General features: G+C 37.8%; 1 protein-coding gene across 3 annotated transcripts; it reads right to left on the bottom strand.

Annotated features, from left to right (window-relative positions):
• Positions 1 to 1081: 1081 nt before the first annotated feature.
• On the bottom strand, positions 1082 to 19930 carry GOLGA5 (golgin A5). Of its 3 annotated transcripts, none has more exons than XM_075712087.1 (13): positions 19887 to 19930; positions 18488 to 19103; positions 15286 to 15507; positions 13998 to 14217; positions 13306 to 13429; positions 12257 to 12460; positions 10918 to 11088; positions 10139 to 10267; positions 8106 to 8204; positions 6239 to 6464; positions 4895 to 5000; positions 3526 to 3589; positions 1082 to 1870 (listed from the first exon to the last, which is right to left on the bottom strand). In XM_075712087.1, exons 2-13 carry the CDS (start codon positions 19050 to 19052, stop codon positions 1790 to 1792), a joined length of 2211 nt encoding a protein of 736 aa, XP_075568202.1. In that variant the 5' UTR covers positions 19053 to 19103; positions 19887 to 19930; the 3' UTR covers positions 1082 to 1789. The 3 variants fall into 3 exon arrangements, with proteins under 3 accessions (XP_075568202.1, XP_075568204.1, XP_075568203.1); XM_075712089.1 differs by having other exon boundaries at positions 18488 to 19074; XM_075712088.1 differs by lacking the exon at positions 19887 to 19930 and adding an exon at positions 19497 to 19518.
• Positions 19931 to 20361: the final 431 nt, after the last annotated feature.

Here is a 20361-nt window from a genome sequence, read left to right as displayed (position 1 = left end):
GTCAGCAGGAATCTTTCAGTGCTTACCCCTGTAAAATTTCTAGCATAAAATCCGGAAGAACTGAAGAAAATACTACTAATCTATGATAAAGTGTTCTAGAAGCACTGTAGTGGCTTTAGTAAGTTACCAAAAAAAAAAAAAAAAAAATTCAGTGGATTTCAAGAGGTGATATCTAAAAAAAAAGTCATGTGATGTCAGCAAAGCTGTAAGGAATTTATACCACTAAGAATGTTCCCCCTAAATTGTCACAGTATACTGGAATATCCAAAGATTGAGTGGTTTGGAGGTTTTAAATAAAGAAAAAAAAAAAAAAGGCACATGTATAGGAAAAGATTGCACAAAGGACTTTGCCTGATCTCCTTCTACAGCAATCAGCTCTCCCCAGGGTTCAAAAGTGGCTTTAAAATCAGAATTGAAAAGGTAACAGGCAACAGGAATTAGGCAAAGTGCAGCAAATGTGACAGAGGGCAGGGACACAGCTTACGGTAAATGCTCTCTTTTATTATTTAGTTCATCAAAACATTTCAGTTTTCTCTGCAAGATCTGAATCAGAGCAGCAATACAGTCATTTGTCTACTGTAACATTTCCATAGGAGTCAGTATGACAGACCTCGTGCACAGAACTAACGCTTAGTGTGTTCAAGTCATGTGAAAACTGAACTGTATGCTTAAGAGCAGGAGTGACAAATCGCTTGTAGTCATCCTTTCATTACTCAGTTTGGAGCACCACACGAGAAAACAAGAAATTTCTTAGGGAAAGTGACCTTCTATTATTATGTATTGAGAATTCATAATTACAGAATGCCACAGTCTAATGATACTATTACAGTAGGTTTGGTTTGGTACTATGGGGTTTACGATAAATATTTCACAAGCTTTGTCTATTATTATATTTGGTGTTTTGACATGAGAAATTTTTGATGTTTCGATAGATTTTGTATAGAAATAGTTTGAAGTACCCAAAGCTTTAGAAAATAAATATTTCAATGAATATAAGATATGATTAAGACACACAATAATGAGAGAAGTATAAGAAAATGCAGTTAAAATATATAAATTTCAAGTGCAAAAAGAAACACCATTATTTCTAAATTGAACCTTCTTTCTCAAAATCATCTCTCTCTTTCTATAATAAAGCTAAAATACCAGCCTTTAAATAGGCAGTGCCACCATTCAGCTGGTAGAGAAGATACATCAATTGCACTAGAAGTACAAAGCTAAGAAGAATGCATAATATTTTATTTTTAAACTTATTTACAAAAAGATATTGCACCAATCCATTGTCCTTTTTTCAGTTTAACATGTTAAGGAAAAGCCTACTATTTACAAAGTTAAAAACAGAAGTGCAAAAGCAGACTGAAAGAAACCAGAAAGAATAGTTTATTTAAATTGCTAAGTACAGTTTATTACCTGACCATAGCCCACATCCATTATGATCTAAAATAGTTTATATCATATATAGCTGGAATTTCAGAAATCCTTGCATTTCTCTGTAGGTGCAACCCTTATCTTTTACACTAACCACCAGAAAGTCTATATAAGATGTAAAGGCTAACCATAGCTTAACTTAATAGCTTTATTTCTCCAGGAAAATGACACTCCTTTAGGTAAATTGAAAAAGCTACATAGTATTACACATGTATTTGAAAAAGTAGTGACAGATCAGGCATGATGGTTTTCATTCTTCCTGAAAACCATGAGGAAAAGTTTGCTGATACTTCACGACTGATTATTCTAAAGACACTGCCAGTCCAAATTACATTAGCACAGCATATGGTCCTGTCTCGGTCTATCTGCCGCTGGGACTGTCATGATGCATCTCTGGGGTGTAGGTAAGTAGAACAATCATGACCCAGAGATGAAGCAACGCCTGGGAAAAGAAAAGAAAGAATTAACTTATCAGCACTGACAATCATCATTCACAGCAGCAATAAATATGACAGCTCTCAAGTAGAGCTAATAAAACCTAGTTCTGTAGAAATATTTTGATTAAAATTTTTCATATTATTCAGATACTCCTAAAAAAAAAAAAAATTCTTACTTGCTCAATGAAACGCTGAGTCAGATTCTGAAGAAGCCATTTGCAGAAAACTAAAGATTTTACACAAACAGCAAAATAAAGCAGCCTGGATTCTTACAGCTTTATATCCTCTGGCTTCTCTTTCCCTCCATGCCCCAGTAACTCCAGCTGTTCTCTCGGATATCCAGCCCCCAGCCAGTACATTATGTGATCTGCCTTGAGTGACTGGTAAGCCCCTACTCCTATACCAACTGGTTGATACCAGACTGTGTCAAACAGCTGAGTCCTGCTTTCCTTACTACCACAGGCACTGATTTAAGGCATTTTTATGAACTTCTTAGGAATGTTAATTCTCATTCAAATTTGGCTTAAACTATCCAATTAGAATAGAAGTTGCTGGGGGTGCAACAAGGGAGATAACTGACAGAAGTCACATTTCCTTAAAAAAAATAAAATTAAAGTTGCAATAGTCATAGTCAAGGCTCAAGCTGGAAAAGGGTAACTGCCACTGACTGCCCAATACACAGCTTCTATGCAACAGTCATTGAGTTTCACTTCAGATACCAGCTTAGGTGGTAGAAGTCCTCAGTGTTTTGGTACAAAGCATTTTATTCATACTTATCATACTGATAAGTCTAAGTCATGAACAGGAAGAGAGAGAGGTTAGGAATTAAACAGCCCTGTTCCTTCCAGTACCTAATAGGCTGGAAGAAGCAATTGCAGGGGGAAACTGTAATTTCCTTTATTCATGTGTGTCTGTCTGCTTTATATCCTGAAATAATGACAGCTGTTCTCAGAAACTCTGTTCAGAAGAATCATTATGCCTTCTCAAGCAGCGGGTTTTTTTCATTTTGAAGACTCAAAGGCTCAACTAGTGGAATATTTTGAAGCAGGGCAGACGGCACACCTACCTTACCACAGGTCACTTAAACTGACAGACATCTGCCCTCCAGTGGAAAACGGAGGAATTTAATTTTTATCAATTGCAAGTCTGACAATCTCACCTGGTATGGATAAGCAACTTTCTACTGTTTGTTTAAGTCTAGCAAGAAAAACTTTCCTTGCTGCTTTTCAGCTACTAGAGAAGTGTGATCATTCATCACTGAACAAAAAGTGAAGTGCCAAATATTAAAAAAGCTGTAACAGATGTCATTTTCCTAAATGCAGTGCACGCAGGTGTGGTGGGTTAACTTTGGCAACAGGTCACTATTCTGCTGTATTTTAGTACTAAAACTCTACTTTTCCAGTCTTTTAAATGGTAGTTACATAAACATCTTTAAGATGCTATACTGAGAATTCCTGAGAAAAACTGAGAACTGCCAAGGAACATGACTTCAAAACACTGTTATGTAAGTTACTATTTAGTCTGCTTTACAAAAAAATACATTGAGTTGTTAATTATAGACCCTTCTGCACATCAAACATCTTGCAATTTAAGAAGTATTATATAAACTGGCTATATAAACCTTGCATTAAACTTCTTATTTTAAAGAAAGCTTACTCACCATGTAAATGATTACAAAGACTCTTGCTATGGGATACCGCCTTAGAAAGATTCCCAGCCGAATGCTACGGAAGTACAAGAGAAAAACAAAATGCCCAAGTTAGCATGGAGCAATAAATTCCTGTTCCTCTCATTCCAATCACCACAAAGTCATAAATGTCAGATGATGTTATACACGTGGCTTTGTTTCTGACTTGAATTTTACTTCATGTATTCACGACATTAAATGGAATGAGAAAATTCAGAATTCAGACTATAAAACATATTCTCTGTTTCAGAGAAACAGTTTCTCTGTTCCATGCTACACTCAGATTTTGTGAAAAAGAGCTAAGACTCAAGAGTTGTACAGGGATTTTAAAACTCACAAATATGCTATTTGTTGAATTTTGTTACTTGAGGAGCTCTCATGAATCTTTCAAAAACATTTAAGCAACTGAAACCTTGGACTCCTTTGAAAAAACTGATAGATCAGTACCATGCTTGTATTTCATTAGATGAAAAAGACATGGGTTTTCCAAGTTTACTGCTACAGTGCTACAAAGCATACTGCATTAGATGTGTGCTCAGTAACATCAGTTAAAAAACCCCATGTGTGTCCTGAAGTGAGTATGATACTGCCAAATGAAGTTTAGTATTAAAACATCACATATAATAGGTCCCAATCATGGAAATCCTGATACTCTTCACAACGAAATTAAAGTACCATGGAAGCATGAAGGACTTTCTATCAAGGTATCTTGCTTTCAAAGCATTAATAAGTATTACCTAATTTTGTTTTCTATTGGTATTTCATTCAAGTTTTGGAGCAGACCTTTGTTGTGAATATTGACAATTAACCTAACTGCTCAGAAAAGGGAGCAAAGCAAATCTTTTGCTGGATCCAGAATGATTTTTGTTTACTAATTCCTCAAACAGATTATCTTTCAATAATGCACTGGGTCAGAACCCAGAATCTTGTCTTCATCAGCATGCCTAAACAGGAGTGAAAGCATACATATGATACTCCCCCACTAATACACTCTTACAGCGTTTATCACAAACACAGTCAAAACCTCTGAAAGTGAAAAAGGTAGAAGATGGTAATGAAAAAGGTTAGGGTGTTTTGTAAATAGTTAGTGATTCTCTTGTACCACAATCTACAAGAGCAGTATTTAAATAATTGACTGTAATTTGCAAAAGCCCAAGGATATTGATATCATAGGAAAGCACAAGTGAACTAGGGGCAATATTTAGTAATTTATACCACAGTTTAGGTTCATTGCTTTTTACTTTTACCTTCACAGAAGCAATTCAAAACAGAAGGTGTGCCACTTGAAAACTGCAAAAGGATTCCAGCAATTACAAAATGTATTCCCTTAAGACACTCTTACCTAAACTGATCTATACTGCTAGCAGCTTTGCGAACTCTCCCATACATTCCTGCCATGTTAGTATCCATGTCACTAAACAGCACAGGAACATTACGCATACGAGCACCTATTTGAAGGGAAAAAAGCGAAAAATCTCATTAGTCTAAAGCCAGCTAAGTTGTTGTTTAAGTAAAAAAAAAATCTATACTGTATAACAAAGATATATAAAAGTAATATAAAAATACTGATTAATCTGATTTGTTAGTGCCGTTTTGCTGGGGGCAGAGGACTGTGTTTTGAGGGCAGAATTCTTAATTAACTTACAATCAAGGCAAATGTTTCTTCAGCTTAGCATATTTTTCAAATTTATTTTAGTTCACTAGATGGACATCTTGATACTCAATTCTATCATGTAATAATAATTCTATTACCAGGTGTATAAAATGATGGGTTTGATACTGTCACAGTTTCTCCATTTGCTTTACAGTGAAACTTCAATAGCATTTCTGATACCAACTTGTATATTCCGAAAATTTCTACTTTATTTACATTTTTACTATGTATCAACTTCATTAAAAGAAAAGATTCTCAGATAATCTTGCCTTTGTGCAACTAAACTTAAGCTTACTGAAGTTACTTAAAAACAAGCCAAAAGGAAATATATTTCAAATTTGCTAGTTCTCCTGCCTTATTTCTTTAAAAGTCTTTCATAAGCAGAGAAACAAAAGTCTAGATTGTCATTTTACACCTTAGTAACTGTCCATTGCTTTTAAAGTTACCGACCGTATATACAAAATTACAAACTCTGACTTTGAAAAGTAATATCTCAAAACCATGGATCAACTGCTGAGGTTCTCCTAGAGACACAGGATGATCGCTACACAGTACAGACAAACCAACCTCAGCAGAACCACCAATTTTAAGCTGCTTTTCAAGGAAAACAGAAAGCAAGGAGGAAATTGATTTCAACCAGAATTCTGATCAGCTCTCAAAAGGAAGCATTCCATTCTTGCTCACCTCCCAAACCCTTTTTAAAATAGAATACTTATATCCTGCTTCTGACATTCGGTTTAAACCCCAAAAGAGATTTATTTGCACCTGTGACAGGATTTGTAAATACAATTGTTCCAATAGTGCCACAGTACTGAGAACTAAAGACGAAATTGGCTTTATTAAGTTTACTTGAAGTCATTTACACACAAAAAGGAGCTTCTACTTAACTACTTTTTATGATACTGGCTGCTGCGTATTTTCAGCATCTTTTTTTTCTTTACATAACTCAGACTTTCAGGGAAATGCATTAGGAAATATAAAAGCCTGAACTGCCGAAAGGACAGAGCTTAAGTATTATATTTCCTTATTTACCTTCAGCACCATCAATGCCTGCCATATTAATGGAAGGTCCATTAGTACTAGTGCCTTGGATTGCCTTCAGCTGTTGCTCAAGTCGTTCCAGTTGATAGACAAGTGAGTTTTTCTCTGTGCTCAGGCTCTCTAACATGGTTTGCTTCTGAATTAGTGTTTCTGTCAGCTGATGAAGCCGATTTTCTAATTCTGTCTGACTACTACTACTTAGAGCCTTGTTTGTGAGCTAAAAAACAAAGCAAAGAAAAAAAATCAGAATAAGTTCAAAGTCTGACCAACTTACATATTACAAAACTCTAAAAATATAAGCCCTCCAAGAACTAATTTACCCCATCGCAGAATTTTTACAGGATAATACTATCAAAATGACTACCAATGAGCACAATAAAGAAGATAATTTCAACAGTTGCTAAAACAAGATTTTACATGACAGAAGAAACTCTATGTAAAAATGTATTCTTACATTTTCCTCCTCTAATCATATGAATATTTCTGTATAATTTTAAGTTTGATCCCAAAAATCAACGCTATGCCTCAGAGATGAGTTTAAATGGTAGGCATGACAACAGCAAGATAATGCAGTTAGGCTACCATACTTGCAACTTCACAAAACAAGTCAGTACTTAAAATGTTTTCAAGTGAGGAAGGAAAAACTCAGTACAAACAGGGAGAATCTGATGCCATTCTACAGGAAAGCTTGAATGAAAATGGTGAAAATGCAGGATACGTTGCAGAAAAATTGAGGAGCACTGAGGCAGAAAACACAATTGTACTAGCAAATAGAAACTGCAAGAACAACAAATGAAAACATGGATCATGTAATTCCATTTGCAAAAAATATTTAAAGCAAATGGGAATCTCCAATTAGCAACATGTGCAATAGCTTGTCTATTCCCTACAGTCTTAGACCTCAGCCACTTGTAGCATCATATACCATAAAGATGTAGCTTCAATGATGAAAAAACAGAATCAGCAGGAACCAGAGGCAGCGAGATATCAAAAATGCAAACTGGATGCAACGGACCAGGGCAGGTGCAGGTAGTCCTGAAGCCAGTATTACTAGAAGAATCACCTGCCAACAGGCTCAAGAAATTTGTATCACAATACAAAAACTTCCAAATCCTCTGACACTGTAACTGCACAGCTGACCATAGCTGACTATAGACTATCAATTTCTCTACTTATAGACCACTTTTTATTATGCTAAGATAATTTACACAAAATGAGGCCCATGCCTTCATGCTGCCCAAGGAGACTGTGGGGGCTGACAAATATCAGAAGGTTCCAAAAGGGATTAGATTGGTTCAAGGAAAATAGGTCCACAGTCGGGACTTAAACACTAACGTCCCTAATTCAACTGCTGATGATGCTGAACAAGTACAAGGGAGTGAAGAAAGTGGCCAGGCTCGCATGCTGGCCCCATTGGCACTGTCCAAGATAGAACAGCGGGCTGGATGGATCACTGAGTCTGTAGGACGTTACTTATGTTCTCATGCCCAGTTAAAAGGATCTTTGCAGAAATCATGATGACCTAATCAAGCGCCAATGACTTTTTTTAGTTTTCAAAAAGAAAAATGTTGATCCAGCACCACCCCATCAGGTCTAGCTGGGACACAGGTTCACTTCCCCCCCACCTCTCCCAAAGACAAAAGCACATGCAATTATAAATCTGGTTATTTACTACTTCACGGTTCCCTTCTTGTACTCCCTCCACTCAAAAAACTCTACTCTGTATTGAAAACAAGTACACTGTAACTCATTAGTAGAGCCTTTATGTTTCTTTTGTATAGTTTAATCAAAGTAATAGTTCTCATCACTGCTTTCATAACTGAAGGTGATAAAGTTATTTTCTATACACACACAGTACCTGATTTCTGAGCTTCTGAATTTCTTCCTCTCTGTCTTTTATTCTGCTTTGCAAAGTATTCTTTGTTCGATACAATTCTTCTTCGGTATAACGGAGTTCCTATAAAATGTATCACAATCACAAATAAAAGATTTTATACATGTATGCATTCTCTTATCTAGAGTTTCACAGCAGAACACAAGAAGGCAATATGCTGCAATCAAAGATAAACTGAAATTTAACCTTAGTTAAGTGTCTGGCTAAAATGGGGGTGGGAGGGGAAGAGAGCTGAGTACGAAGACACAATCTACAAGACTTATCAAATTCTTTTGTAGAGACTGATCTAAGATAAATATTAATCCAGACTAGTCTACTAAGAGTCACACAATTTCATTGGGACCATGATTTATCTTCCTTATATTCTCACCTTGTATTATATCGCTATCTTGAAATGATGTCAATAATGTAACTTAAACAACTAGGAATACTTTGGGGGGAATCTGTGTTCCTAAAATAAACCTATCAATTTGAGATACCTTTTTTTAAAAGTGTTTAAAACCCCTTGGCATATCCATCTATAATTCTGTATGACACAGATCTTCCTTTAAAGTTTAGGATAAATTAACATAACAGACATGAAAGGGGAGGAATATTAGTAAGGGATGACTTACTGAACAGCAAATCTAACCACAAGTTTTGTTACTTCCATAATTTAGTGGCTATTTTAACTACGACTTAAAGATCTGTCATGCTTATCTTTTAAATTAAGACAGTCTTCAAATCACTGTATCACTTCAGATGTCAGTTGCTACAGAAAACAGATAATCGTATTCTCCCTTCAAACAATCAGATGTACAAGAAATAACACCTCTACTTATTTCCCATCTTCAGTCTCAGAAACCTTATGGTAATAGTTAAAGGAATTCCCAGATAGAACAGACCATAATTGTATTAAGTATCTATGCACACAATTACTTTAAAAGCACATGTAAATGTGCAGCATCAAAAGGAATACTTCAGTTTCTGTAATAACTGATGTCTTTTTTTTTTTTTTTAATTCACCTCATTTTTTCTATATGTAGTATTGACTTAAAATATACCCCTCAGAAGGACAGGAGTAACAAAATACAATCTACCATCTGCTTTGATATAATAAACATCAGCTATCCATCAAGAGCAGACCTCGACTTCTGCCTTTTAATTAGTTCAAGCTGCTAGCATCTCATTAAAATGTAATTTCTGGAAGGACAGATAATCCTGTAAGATAAATTGTTCCTAGCAGATACAGTGTACTCTCCTGCTTTCCTCATTATTAATTCTCTGTACATGAGCTTTTTCTACAGAGAAATTTTTTAATAGGGTGTAAAGCATTTGTCTGATTTCTACTGAATAATAAGTTTGTTCACATGAAATATGAGTCTGCCTTTTTTCCCCCCCTCTTTTTTAGCACAAAACTGCTGAAATCCAGGGGGAGTTTGCTTAAAAAGATGACACAATCTACCAAAATTCATTAATATAATTATCAGCGATTTTTCTTATAGAGCAGTTTGGAAGTAACAACATTTAAATTCAGAACTGCGTAAAAAGTGGATTTAAAAAGTATCTATGAATTGGTACTACAATAACATTGTTTTACAAGCTAAATCTTATGTAGTAATTGAGCACAGGAAGTTCCACAGTAACGATTTTTAGTATTTGAGTTTCTTGATATAAATAACGGTTACAAATGTTACTATATCCCTATTGTTTGATTGTTCCCCTGCTGAATAAAATTTAAGATCATGATCAACTTCATGCACTCCCCAGGGTCACGTTTATTCTTTAACACATCAGCGAGATCTCTGTTTATCAGGAGTATCCAGAAGGCCCTGTCCACTGCTTAGTACTGGTTGTGCTTTGTTTGGCCTAGTGACATTCATTAAGCTTTTGGGGATTTTTTTTGAATACTAGACAAAAAATAACCCAAATACTACTCTCTCGTTAAGCCAAATGCTTTACTGATGACAACACACGAGGCCTAAAATAAGACCAATCAGCTTTTGAGAATTCCTTACCTGTTTTTGCCGTTCTAGTTCAGCTTCTGACTCCTGCTTGGCCATTTTATGCGCTGCTATTTGCTCTTGTAGGTCTTGAAGCTGCTCTCTCACTGACTCAGCTTCACTTACCTGCTGAGTCTCCATATCCTGAAATGAACAGAAATGTTACCATTTTGCTAACATTCAAACAATACTGCAATCTGTCACAGGTAACAGCAAAAAAAAAGTTGTATCAGCAATATTGCTTCAAAGGAAAATGAAGGTGAGAGTGTATTGAATAAATGATATCTGGTCATTTTATACAGAATATTTTTACTAATACAGTAAAAAAATAAATGCATTTCGTGAACATGAAAAGCCTCCATGTTTTCCCTTCTGCTGTCTACAGGCTAAAACTGTAAAGTAGGCTTGCGTGCAACTGCTGGGTTAAGCCAATTCTGGCAGCAGACAACTCGGATTACAGTTGCTTCAAGGATTAATAGCCCTTGCAGAAAAGGATATAGGTGATCTCTACAGAAATCACCACGCTTGTTTGGAAAGAAATGCTTCCCTCAAAAGGAGCACACAGTAGTGAGAGAAGTGGTATCTGTAATATTCCTCCCACATGACCTGAAGCGGTGAGAGATAACATGGAAAGTAATTGGGTATCAGTAAGCACTTGTCTCACCTTGAGCAAAAGTTGGCTTATTTTAATACTAGGTCAAATAAACACTAGAAGGAACAGCCCTAAAGTATACAAGAAAGCAGTCCTTTGTGCATGGTTAACCACAAATACACATGTAGGTAATCACAGCTACCTGCAGCTCTGTTCTCATCTGTTGTATCTGCCCCATTAGTTTTTGTATTTCTTCCCTCTGAGTGTCTCGCTCATGTCTCAGTTCTTCTAGTTCCATTGTGCTTGCAGTATTGCTATCCAGGCCTTCAATACCAGAGCCTTCTTTTAAGCTGTTTATCAACTTTTCTTTAGACTGAAATAATAAATCAATATATTATTTACTGCAGTATTGAACAAGTGCTCAACTAGAATATGCCAAAATGACTTTGCTCTAAAATTCAAATGTAGGTATACAGTAAAAGACCTGCTTTATCTGTTCTTTTAGCCAAGTTAATAATGACCCTACACATTTTAAAATGAAAATGCTTCCCTACTGATACTTTTTCTGACTTCCTGTATGCCATGAGACTGGATTTACTGAAAGCCTGTGTTATCTGAGGAAGAGTACAGCTCTTCTCTTTAGAAGTGCCTGGAATGTTAACCATGTCATGGATAACAATTTTGGCTTTCCAGCTACCATAAGAAAGAAGACACTAAGAGTCAAAAGACAAAACTGACCCCCTTTCAGTCCACTCTTTCTCCTGCCAACAAAGCCAAATAAGAGCAAATACAGCAATAACTACTCTGGAAAAGAGGATGAACCATTTTATTCAGAGTCAACCTAATGTTAGCTTGACATTGACTTCTGATCTCATGCTTCTCGTATTTATCAAGATGATTTAAAACTGTCCTTGGATATCAGTCTAAATTAATTATTCTAAACAGACACCTTTATCTTCAACATTTTGCTAACTTTTATAAACAAGACTCAAATTGACCACATTTGGATTTGCTATCTTTGACAACTTAAGTAGCAACTCTGCACAAAATACCTAATTTTGCCATTGTTTACATAACGCTGATCACATTCAACCTTTCAGAATATAAAAAATATTTTCTTTGGTTTACACATAAGTATCCATTATATGCTATGCTTCAGCCTCAAGCAGAATAGAGCAATATTCTTGACTCCAGAATACTGGGTGTGGAACAAATTATAGGTTACATCTATTTATCTCTCTGCCTAAGATTGGACTCTTGAATGCGGAACACACCGACAGATGTTGCACAATAAGTGCAATGGTTCACTCGGATTTTAATTTAAGTTCAGGACCTGAAATTCCATTTCAATTACTCAATCTGTAAACTTAAATTTACAAAATGCAGACTGGTAGCTGTTCTGTATATCTATCATTATAGATATGCTCCAAAATATATTACAGGTCACATGAAAAAACCCATGAATTAGATTATTTGAAGCACAACACCTTAAAAAAGTTAAGTGTACAAATCAAATTGGATTTCTTTACAGAAATGCTTACTTGGAGTATGCGAGTAGCTTTCTGTTTATAGTCTGTCAGTTCCTGTTTTGCAGATTCTAGGTGGTTTTTAGTTAGTTTGACTTGCTGCTGAAGCTCATCAGCTCGCCTCTTTTCATCCAAATACTTTCTTTCCGCTACAGTTATCCCTTCTGCCAAGTTCTGACGTTCTGTTTCCATTTTACTTAGACGAGCTGCAAACTCATTCTATTAGCAATAAAGAAACAATACTTTGTGTTTAAACACAGTCTCAACTTTATCCTAGAAAGGAAAAAAGAAGTTTAAAAGCAACTACACATGACACAATACCTCATATCTACCACCTCCAACTTAAAGACGCATTAGTGCTGTGCGGAAAGAAATCCTGCTTGCTTAAGCAAGTGCTAAATAATATCAGTAAAAATATGCATTTCTTTCCTTCACCAGAAATAGTGAGAGAATAACAATCTTCCTATTATTTAAGTTTATTTGGTAAACAAAAAGCAAGCCTTCCCCTCATAAAATATTATCAAATGTAGTCTGCCATATTTTGATGTACTTAAAAAAACCAACAACAACAAAAAACCAGACACTGATAAATATTTTCAAAGATGCTATTACACGTAACAAAGGCCAAGCTAAACGTGGAACGCAGTCTCCAGCAATGATGTACTCACATCTTTACCATAGAAGTGATCGTCCAGATTAATAATCTTAAGATTACATATTAAAATTGTGTAACAATTTGTTGTGTAACAACATAGAATGGAAAATTAAATTGATTACTGATTCAGTTTTAAAACATGTTTTAACATTAAAGTTAGCACGAAAAAAACCCAGCAAAAATTATCAGCATTAGTCCTCAAAAACTTTTAATAACAAAGCTTTCAAAATAACATATAAAAAGCAAACCAGCATGACAAGGATACTTAGTGCAGCAGACAGCACATCCTTCCAAGCACTTAGTACCCTGTCCAGGAACTGAAGTCAAGGGGAAGAGAGAGCAGTTGTAACCTCACAGATTTCACCTCAAAAGTAGAGTCTGAAATTCTTCCTGACTCTCCATGTCTAACCTGCATTTGTTTGTAACTTTCTTGCTCTCGCTTGAGTGCGGAGTCTGCATCACGCAGCCTCTCCTGAAGAGTTTGAAGGGCTTGATTTTGCAAACTGCTCCCTTCACTGTGGTCCTGTATTATCCTGAAAAAGCAATATACATATTAATTGAAAAAGAAGAAATCTAGTGTGATTTTCAGGTAGAAATACAACTACCTGGTTTTCAGGCCAGCTTTGAAAATCTACCCAGTAAATTATTGAATATGGCTGGCTACAGGTGTGAGGCCTGGTGTTAATGATTCACACATCTCCTCCCTGACCTATATTCTGGAGTATCCAATTGCCAATTCATATCCCAGCGCTGACGTAAGTCAGAAAAGTCTTCATGTTTGTGAATAAGCAAATGTGTTTCTCAAGACAAAAGCATTTTTCTTGAGATCTTCAGCTTCAGGCCTCTGAGACAAACATAAATACTTTATACAAAATGGATTTCAATAATTAGGCGACAATTGAGCCTATTTAATACTCATTTGCTCTGTGAGCTATGATATAGCAGGCTCAGTGCAAACTTTAATCCTCATATTTCATATCTTGATAAAATCCCTTTCCCCACTAGTTTATTCATTTTTATTCTTAAAGACTAAATTATCTACCTTGAATTTCCGAACTTATTACTATTTTCAGGATTATGAAGTATGAAATTATGAAGTACCGTGATTTTTCACTCTGCAATGCTTCCAAAGCTTCTGTCCGAGCACTTAAGAGCTGATCAGCTTCCTGCAACCGTACTTTCAGCACAGCTAGCTGTGAATCCTTGGCACCAACAGCTTCTGTCAGATCATCAACTTGAGCTCGAAGTTCTCTAACCATCCTGTCACTCTTTGAATGGTCAACATTCCACTTCTCGACCCTTTCCCGGGATTTGTTCAATTCTACAAAATAAGAAGTTTCTTTAAAGTTTATAAAAGTAGGTATTTGCAAGGTCTTATAAATGGTTAGGATGCACACATCACATTTCTTAAAAAAAGAAATTAAATACAACCAAGTTAAGTAACACTGAAACTCTATGAGCTACCAAGAAGTAACAAATGCCAGACTGGCTGTCAGAGCATGACACACAAAATTTTGCATGTGTCTCACAACAGGCATTTCATTCTGTGCCACACTGCAGATGACAAGTTTTACCTGCCCCACCCCTTCCAATGGCCTACTGTCGAATACCCCTGTGCGAGCAAGCCTTTGGAAACCTCTGCATAAAGCGCCTAGTTCAACTCAACTTGACAATAAGCTCAACCTAAAAAACAGTAGAAAAATACACCAGTGTTTAAATAATCCCTGAATACTTACAGCAGCTTCTGTTTTTTTCACATATTAAACTTCAATGGAAATTAAAATTCTCTGGCTCATACAGTTACTTTGAAAAAAATTCAGTCCCTCAGTTGTATGCCTAACAGCACAACTTTGCTCAAGGTTTTATCATTTGTTTAATTTATATTCACATTTTTTATATTTGTCATTTAATTTGGCTTTGAAAAAGTCGTATTTGTGAAGTCATACAAAAATACTAAATTTTGTATTTTTACTGTCGGTTTCTAGGCATCAGAGATTATATCCTACAGCCAGAAAGTAGTCAGATTTTGAAGTATTTAATTTACTCATTTAAAAAGAAGTATTTTGCAATAGTTGTTAAAATGCAGGGAAAGTATTTTAACACTGGTAACATTTGCTAACACTGTTTGAATAAGATATAAGTTTTGGAACTAACTTGATCGCATCATTTTAATCAATATTTGTGTCATCTTTGTAGTTGAACAAGCCTTCTAATTTCTCCCAGCTCATTATTCTGAAACCAAGAATCATTTTGCTTGGTAAGTCATACATGCAAATTTAACTAGAAAGATTTAATTATAAATACAAAATACTAACATAGAAATAGCATTGTTTTCTAGTTCACTAGCATTTTAGTAATATGTTACAGCGGAGTTACTAAACCACAGTACCTTCTTGTGTTTCTTTGGACCTCTGAATTAATGAAGCCATTTCTTGATTTAAAGATTGAACTTCGTTCCGCAGCAGCTGATTCTCCAGGCGAAGATTGGATAGCTCATGTGATTTGAAATCATCATTAGCTGAAAGGCTAGGATTAGCTACTGCACTTGGTGATGAATCCTTCATGCCATCCCCTTGTGCTCCCAGTCCAGAATCTGAGCTGTCTGGAGTTTCTGTATAGAGAGATGCAAGTTAGAAATAATACATGTATTTGTAAGTTGCCTTGATATAAACAGCAATTCCATGGTCTGCATCAGTGGTTAAATGCATAATATTAAATAATAAATAATTAATTATAATAATAATGAAAAATCAAAATAGCTTATATTGAAATGGAATATGGAGCTGCTTCTCCCAAAGGACTTGCACATAATAGGACAGTATACATGTATATGAAATTGCTACTCTACCCTTAATTGGTTTAGTGGTGGACTTGGTTATGTTAGGTTAATGGTTGGATTGGATGATCTTAAAGGTCTTTTCCAACCTAAACAATTCTATGATTCTATATAGATACATGTATACAAATACAGTATACATGCATTATGCAGTGTTTTTGTTAATCTTGCAAGACAAGACATGGAAGTTATAAAATTTCTTGTTACATTAATGTCAAATTTAGGATTTCAAAACATTAATACTTTTCCATGACTATGCTGCTCAGAGATGTCTTCAGAAGCTGAGAAAGTAACAGAAAAGATTAAATACATGTAGCAACTAACTAGGGGAATTTTTAGTACAAGTTCATTCTGATTTTCCCTTAAGATTTTGATTTCAAGGATGTAAATTTTATTTTAAAAAAATCTGTCCAGATGACTATACTTAAGCCATTTTGATATCAAACCTAAATATGTAACTCAACCACATAGCTACATATTTTAGTTATCTTTATGTACAAAAGCATTTTAAGAATAATTTCAGTCAAAACATCATCTTACTGATAATTCTGTATTAATAATTCTCTCAAAATATTTTTTCAAAAGCATTTTTACTATGAGAAGTCAAGTTGCAGTCATTTGAAGCAGAAGCATGATCTCTCGTTTCTCTAATGAAAAAATACACGGTAGATACACTCTGTCAAACTGTTAAAAGCTTTCTGCCAATACAAACTGTAATTCTCCAAGTTATGGAAACCAAAATACACATTTTTAGTTTTCTTTTTTTTTTAAATCTTAGAGCCTCAGTGAGGGAACTCCTGGCAGTATTCTGAACAACAGTCCCTTGCAGGGAAGGAGGAACCAACAGCCTTTCCCCATCATGCACAAAGACACAGAGAGTGTCCTGGATTAATGCTGTGAAATTGATACATCCCACTGTAACAGTCTTAATTCCAGCATGCAGATAGTTGGAAGTTTTGCAGCAGTGTTAAGATAAAACAACACAGCATGCAATGAGCAAACAAGCAGGCGATCCAAAAATATTACTTCTGAACTCAGTATCTCCCAGATGAGTAACTGCTGAAAATCCAGGGGGACAGATTGCAAGTAATTCCAAGCAAGACAGCAGTGTAGCTGTCATGACGTTATTTACTTCACCTTGTGATCACCAACCAGCCTGCTCCACCTTCCTTTTTACCATTGCAACAACCCCTTTCACCCAGAGTCCAGGGAGCTGGGGCAGACTATGAATTCTGAACACCACCACACTGACAAGTAGCAGCAGTGACAGCAAGAGTTCTTCCACATTTTCTCAAACCCCTTTCCTATTTACAGTTCTGAGAAATGTTGTTTCCTTCCTTTTGATTCATTTACGCAGTTTCCAAACTATCAGACAATTTATCCTCATTCCTTTGTCTGAAAAGGTCAATAGATTAACAAAGCTAACGAAGCAAGAAATTAGCCATTTATAGCACATATTAGATTATATGCAGGGCAATGTATAAAGTATAATGTTAAATGCTTTTGTCTATAGCTAATGTATCATAAGCTACTTCAACAGATGCTACACAGAACATTTAAGTGACACAGATATATCCATACAACCAACTTTGAAACCAGTGTGCTCAAACTCTATGTTGTAAATGTGTGCTTCCTCATTTGGCAGCTCCACAATGCAAACTCCACTCAAAAATCCTCAGAAGAAAATTCAACAGGCCACACTGAGCAAAACAAATATGTTCCTTAAGCACCAATCCGCAAGGTCATATATCCAGGTCTAACATATGTTAATTATTATTAGTAGTAGTAAACCTTACTGAAAAGTTAAAGACCCAGAAATACAAAAATATTCACATCTTTGGAAATGATCCCTTTTTACGTCTAAAACTTTTCAGCATACTTAATGCAGTAAGAAAGAAACTGGCACTTACAACACTTTACTTGCTCAAAGTACTGAACATGTATTCTATTATTAATAAATAATATAACCATTTGCTTCAATTTTATAGAATAAACAGCAGCAAAGTAGCACAGCAACAGCAAGGACTGAGTACAGATTGGACAGTCTGATAGAGAACACAAGTTCATGATGCTTCCCAGCCACACTCTCCTTTGCATTGACTTGAGAATAGCCCCAACTTTTGACCATCTGGCCTAAAGGCTCTTTCAGGCATCTGGATTTAGACTGCAGTAATGAACTACTTCTGGCTTTAGCTATCTAGCTCTCTCATGCCTGTAGCTCAACAACAGCCTATCCACATCCAACTTCCCACTCTGCAGGACAAGCACGTTTGACAGCTTACTCCTTTTCCATGGTGGAACAGAAAAAAACCTCACATCACCTCACATGGTGCACTGGGCAGCAGCCAACACCATCTACCAGCCAGTGAAAGGCACTCACTCTCCTACGTGGCAACAACAGGCAAGGGCCCCTGAGTGACCAAACAAATGCAGCAGCGCCTGTGCTTCAAAGTGGGGGCGTATGGGGGCTGATGCAAGGTTAGGTCATAGCTCAGGGAGGTCAAGGTGAGCAGTAGCAATGAGGCAGATCAAGAACACAAAAGATTTAGGCATTAATTATGCAGCTTGTCAAATTAGCACGGTATCTAAGATTATCCCAGTGATGAAAAAAATGTTAAAGACCCTGCTGTACTCCACACATTTGACATACCACTACCACTGAATGTTTCATGAAGTGACAGTAAGTCCATTACCTAGCCTTACCCTAGACATACTTGGGTTTTATATATCTCTAGGTTCAAGACTATTTAACTACCATTGCCTTGGCTCCTCATGGAATTATCTTCAGTAGTTTTTGCACTCTGTGTACTGGTAGACACAGAACTAATGCTTGAAGTCCGAGAGTGATTTTGAAGAAAAGGTGCCTTGCTCTTCTCTTTTTTAGAGTCCATCCTTCCGTTAGGCTCTTTTTCCGAACTGTTGAGAAAATCAAATAGTAATTCATCATCAGGTTCCGACTTTTTTCTTCTCACAAAATGCGAGGCAGCTCTGGGTGTGGAAACACTTTCTACTGGAGAAGCAACCTCCGAAGATGTCCTACGTGCTGGTTTAACATTTGCTGTTCCTGCTAGGATTGTGGCCTTTTGATGTTTAATATTATCAGCTGCTGAGGAGATGTAGGCTGCTTTGGATGACGTCTGATATTTCAGTTCTCCAGTATGCTGGCGCAATTCAGAATATTCATTGGCAGAGTCCAAACTCTTATTATCATAAACTGCACTGCTTGCTGTGTCTTTTTTGCTCAGAGCCGATGCAGCTCCTTGATCAACTCTGTTGAGTAGATCCTCTGCCTTTCCAGCGAGATCAGCAAGCCAAGACATGATGGATGTCTGTTGATAAACCCTATAAAATTAAAATTTCAGGACCATGTGCTGCAAAAGACATAGAATGATTACAAATCAGACTGGCGTTGATAAGGCAAGATGTATGGGCTACCTAAACAACTGCTGTGTTAATCTAGTACTGCTGTAATCATTTTAATACTTTTCTCCTACTTGCTTGGTATTTCGCTGTTTTGGTAACTAATGGAAATTAACCAAATGTTTCTGAGGAAAAGGACAAAGCCAAGGCTCAGCTATCAGACCACCATATCTGGCACTGGCGCCTGCTACAGAGCATCCACCCTGCTCACCAATCTGCAACAATATTAGGAAATTAAGTCTACTTGCCCCTGACAAAACCAAACTCAGCTGGGGGAGGCCAGACGCTTATTACAGGAACAGATAAGAACAAAGCCTTAGATGTTTGGCCTGCAGATTCATAACCTGGGTCAGGCAGAGGAACTTCTCCCCAACAAACTTTGCAGCCTGCGACACCAACACGGGGAACAGATGCATGCCTTGACTCGCACCCGGGGCCTGCGAGACTACACAGGCAACGTGTGCCTCTACCCCAGCTCCCGGGAAGGGCTCCTTCACCCCAGGGGCAGGCTTGTGGAGGGTCCCTTGGCCGAGCACACCCACAACGGGAAGGTGGGAAGCGCAGAGGCAGGCGAGGCCGGGCGGGAGGGCGATGTTCAGGGTGCCCCCCCCCCCCCCCCCCAATCTCCCCGCCCAACCCTTAGCACGGCTGCCGGTCCCCGGCCCTCCCCCGGCCCCCGCCCGCCCCCGGCGGCCCTCAGGAGCGGCGGAGGCCTCAGCACAGCCCGGCCTCACCTCCTCCCAGCGCGGGAGATCCCCGGCCCGAGGGGAGTCGTGAGGGGGAGTAAGAGGGGGGTGGGGGGGAAGAGGGCGGCGGCGGTCACTGCAAGGCCCCGGGCCGGGCTCGCCGGCGCAACCCCATCTTCCGGCAGACGTGGCCGTCTTCCGGGACGCGGCGCGCATGCGCAAGAAGCGCCGGTAAAGGCATGAGGTAGCACGGCGCGTCAAGCCCCGCCCCTCCCGCCCGGCGGGGGGCGTGGCCGTACGGCCACGCCCCCCGCCGGGCGGGAGGGGCGGGGCAGAGCCTGGCGGGGGGGCGGAGCCATCTGCCTGCCCCCGCCCCCCCGGTAACGGCCCCCCCCGAGAGAAGCGGTTCCCCCCCCCCCGCCCCTTTCATGTTTCCTGCACTTCTGCCTTGTGATGGCAAGGTGGAGCTCCAGCCCCGCAAAGTGCGAGGGGGTCAAAGGAAGGTCTTGGCCGTGGATATTAA

Source organism: Pelecanus crispus, chromosome 6 (genome assembly GCF_030463565.1).
Source record: "Pelecanus crispus isolate bPelCri1 chromosome 6, bPelCri1.pri, whole genome shotgun sequence".
Classification (NCBI taxonomy): Eukaryota; Metazoa; Chordata; class Aves; order Pelecaniformes; family Pelecanidae; genus Pelecanus; species Pelecanus crispus.
Note: the sequence above shows the minus strand (reverse complement) of the source record. Positions and strands in the feature narration are given on the sequence as shown.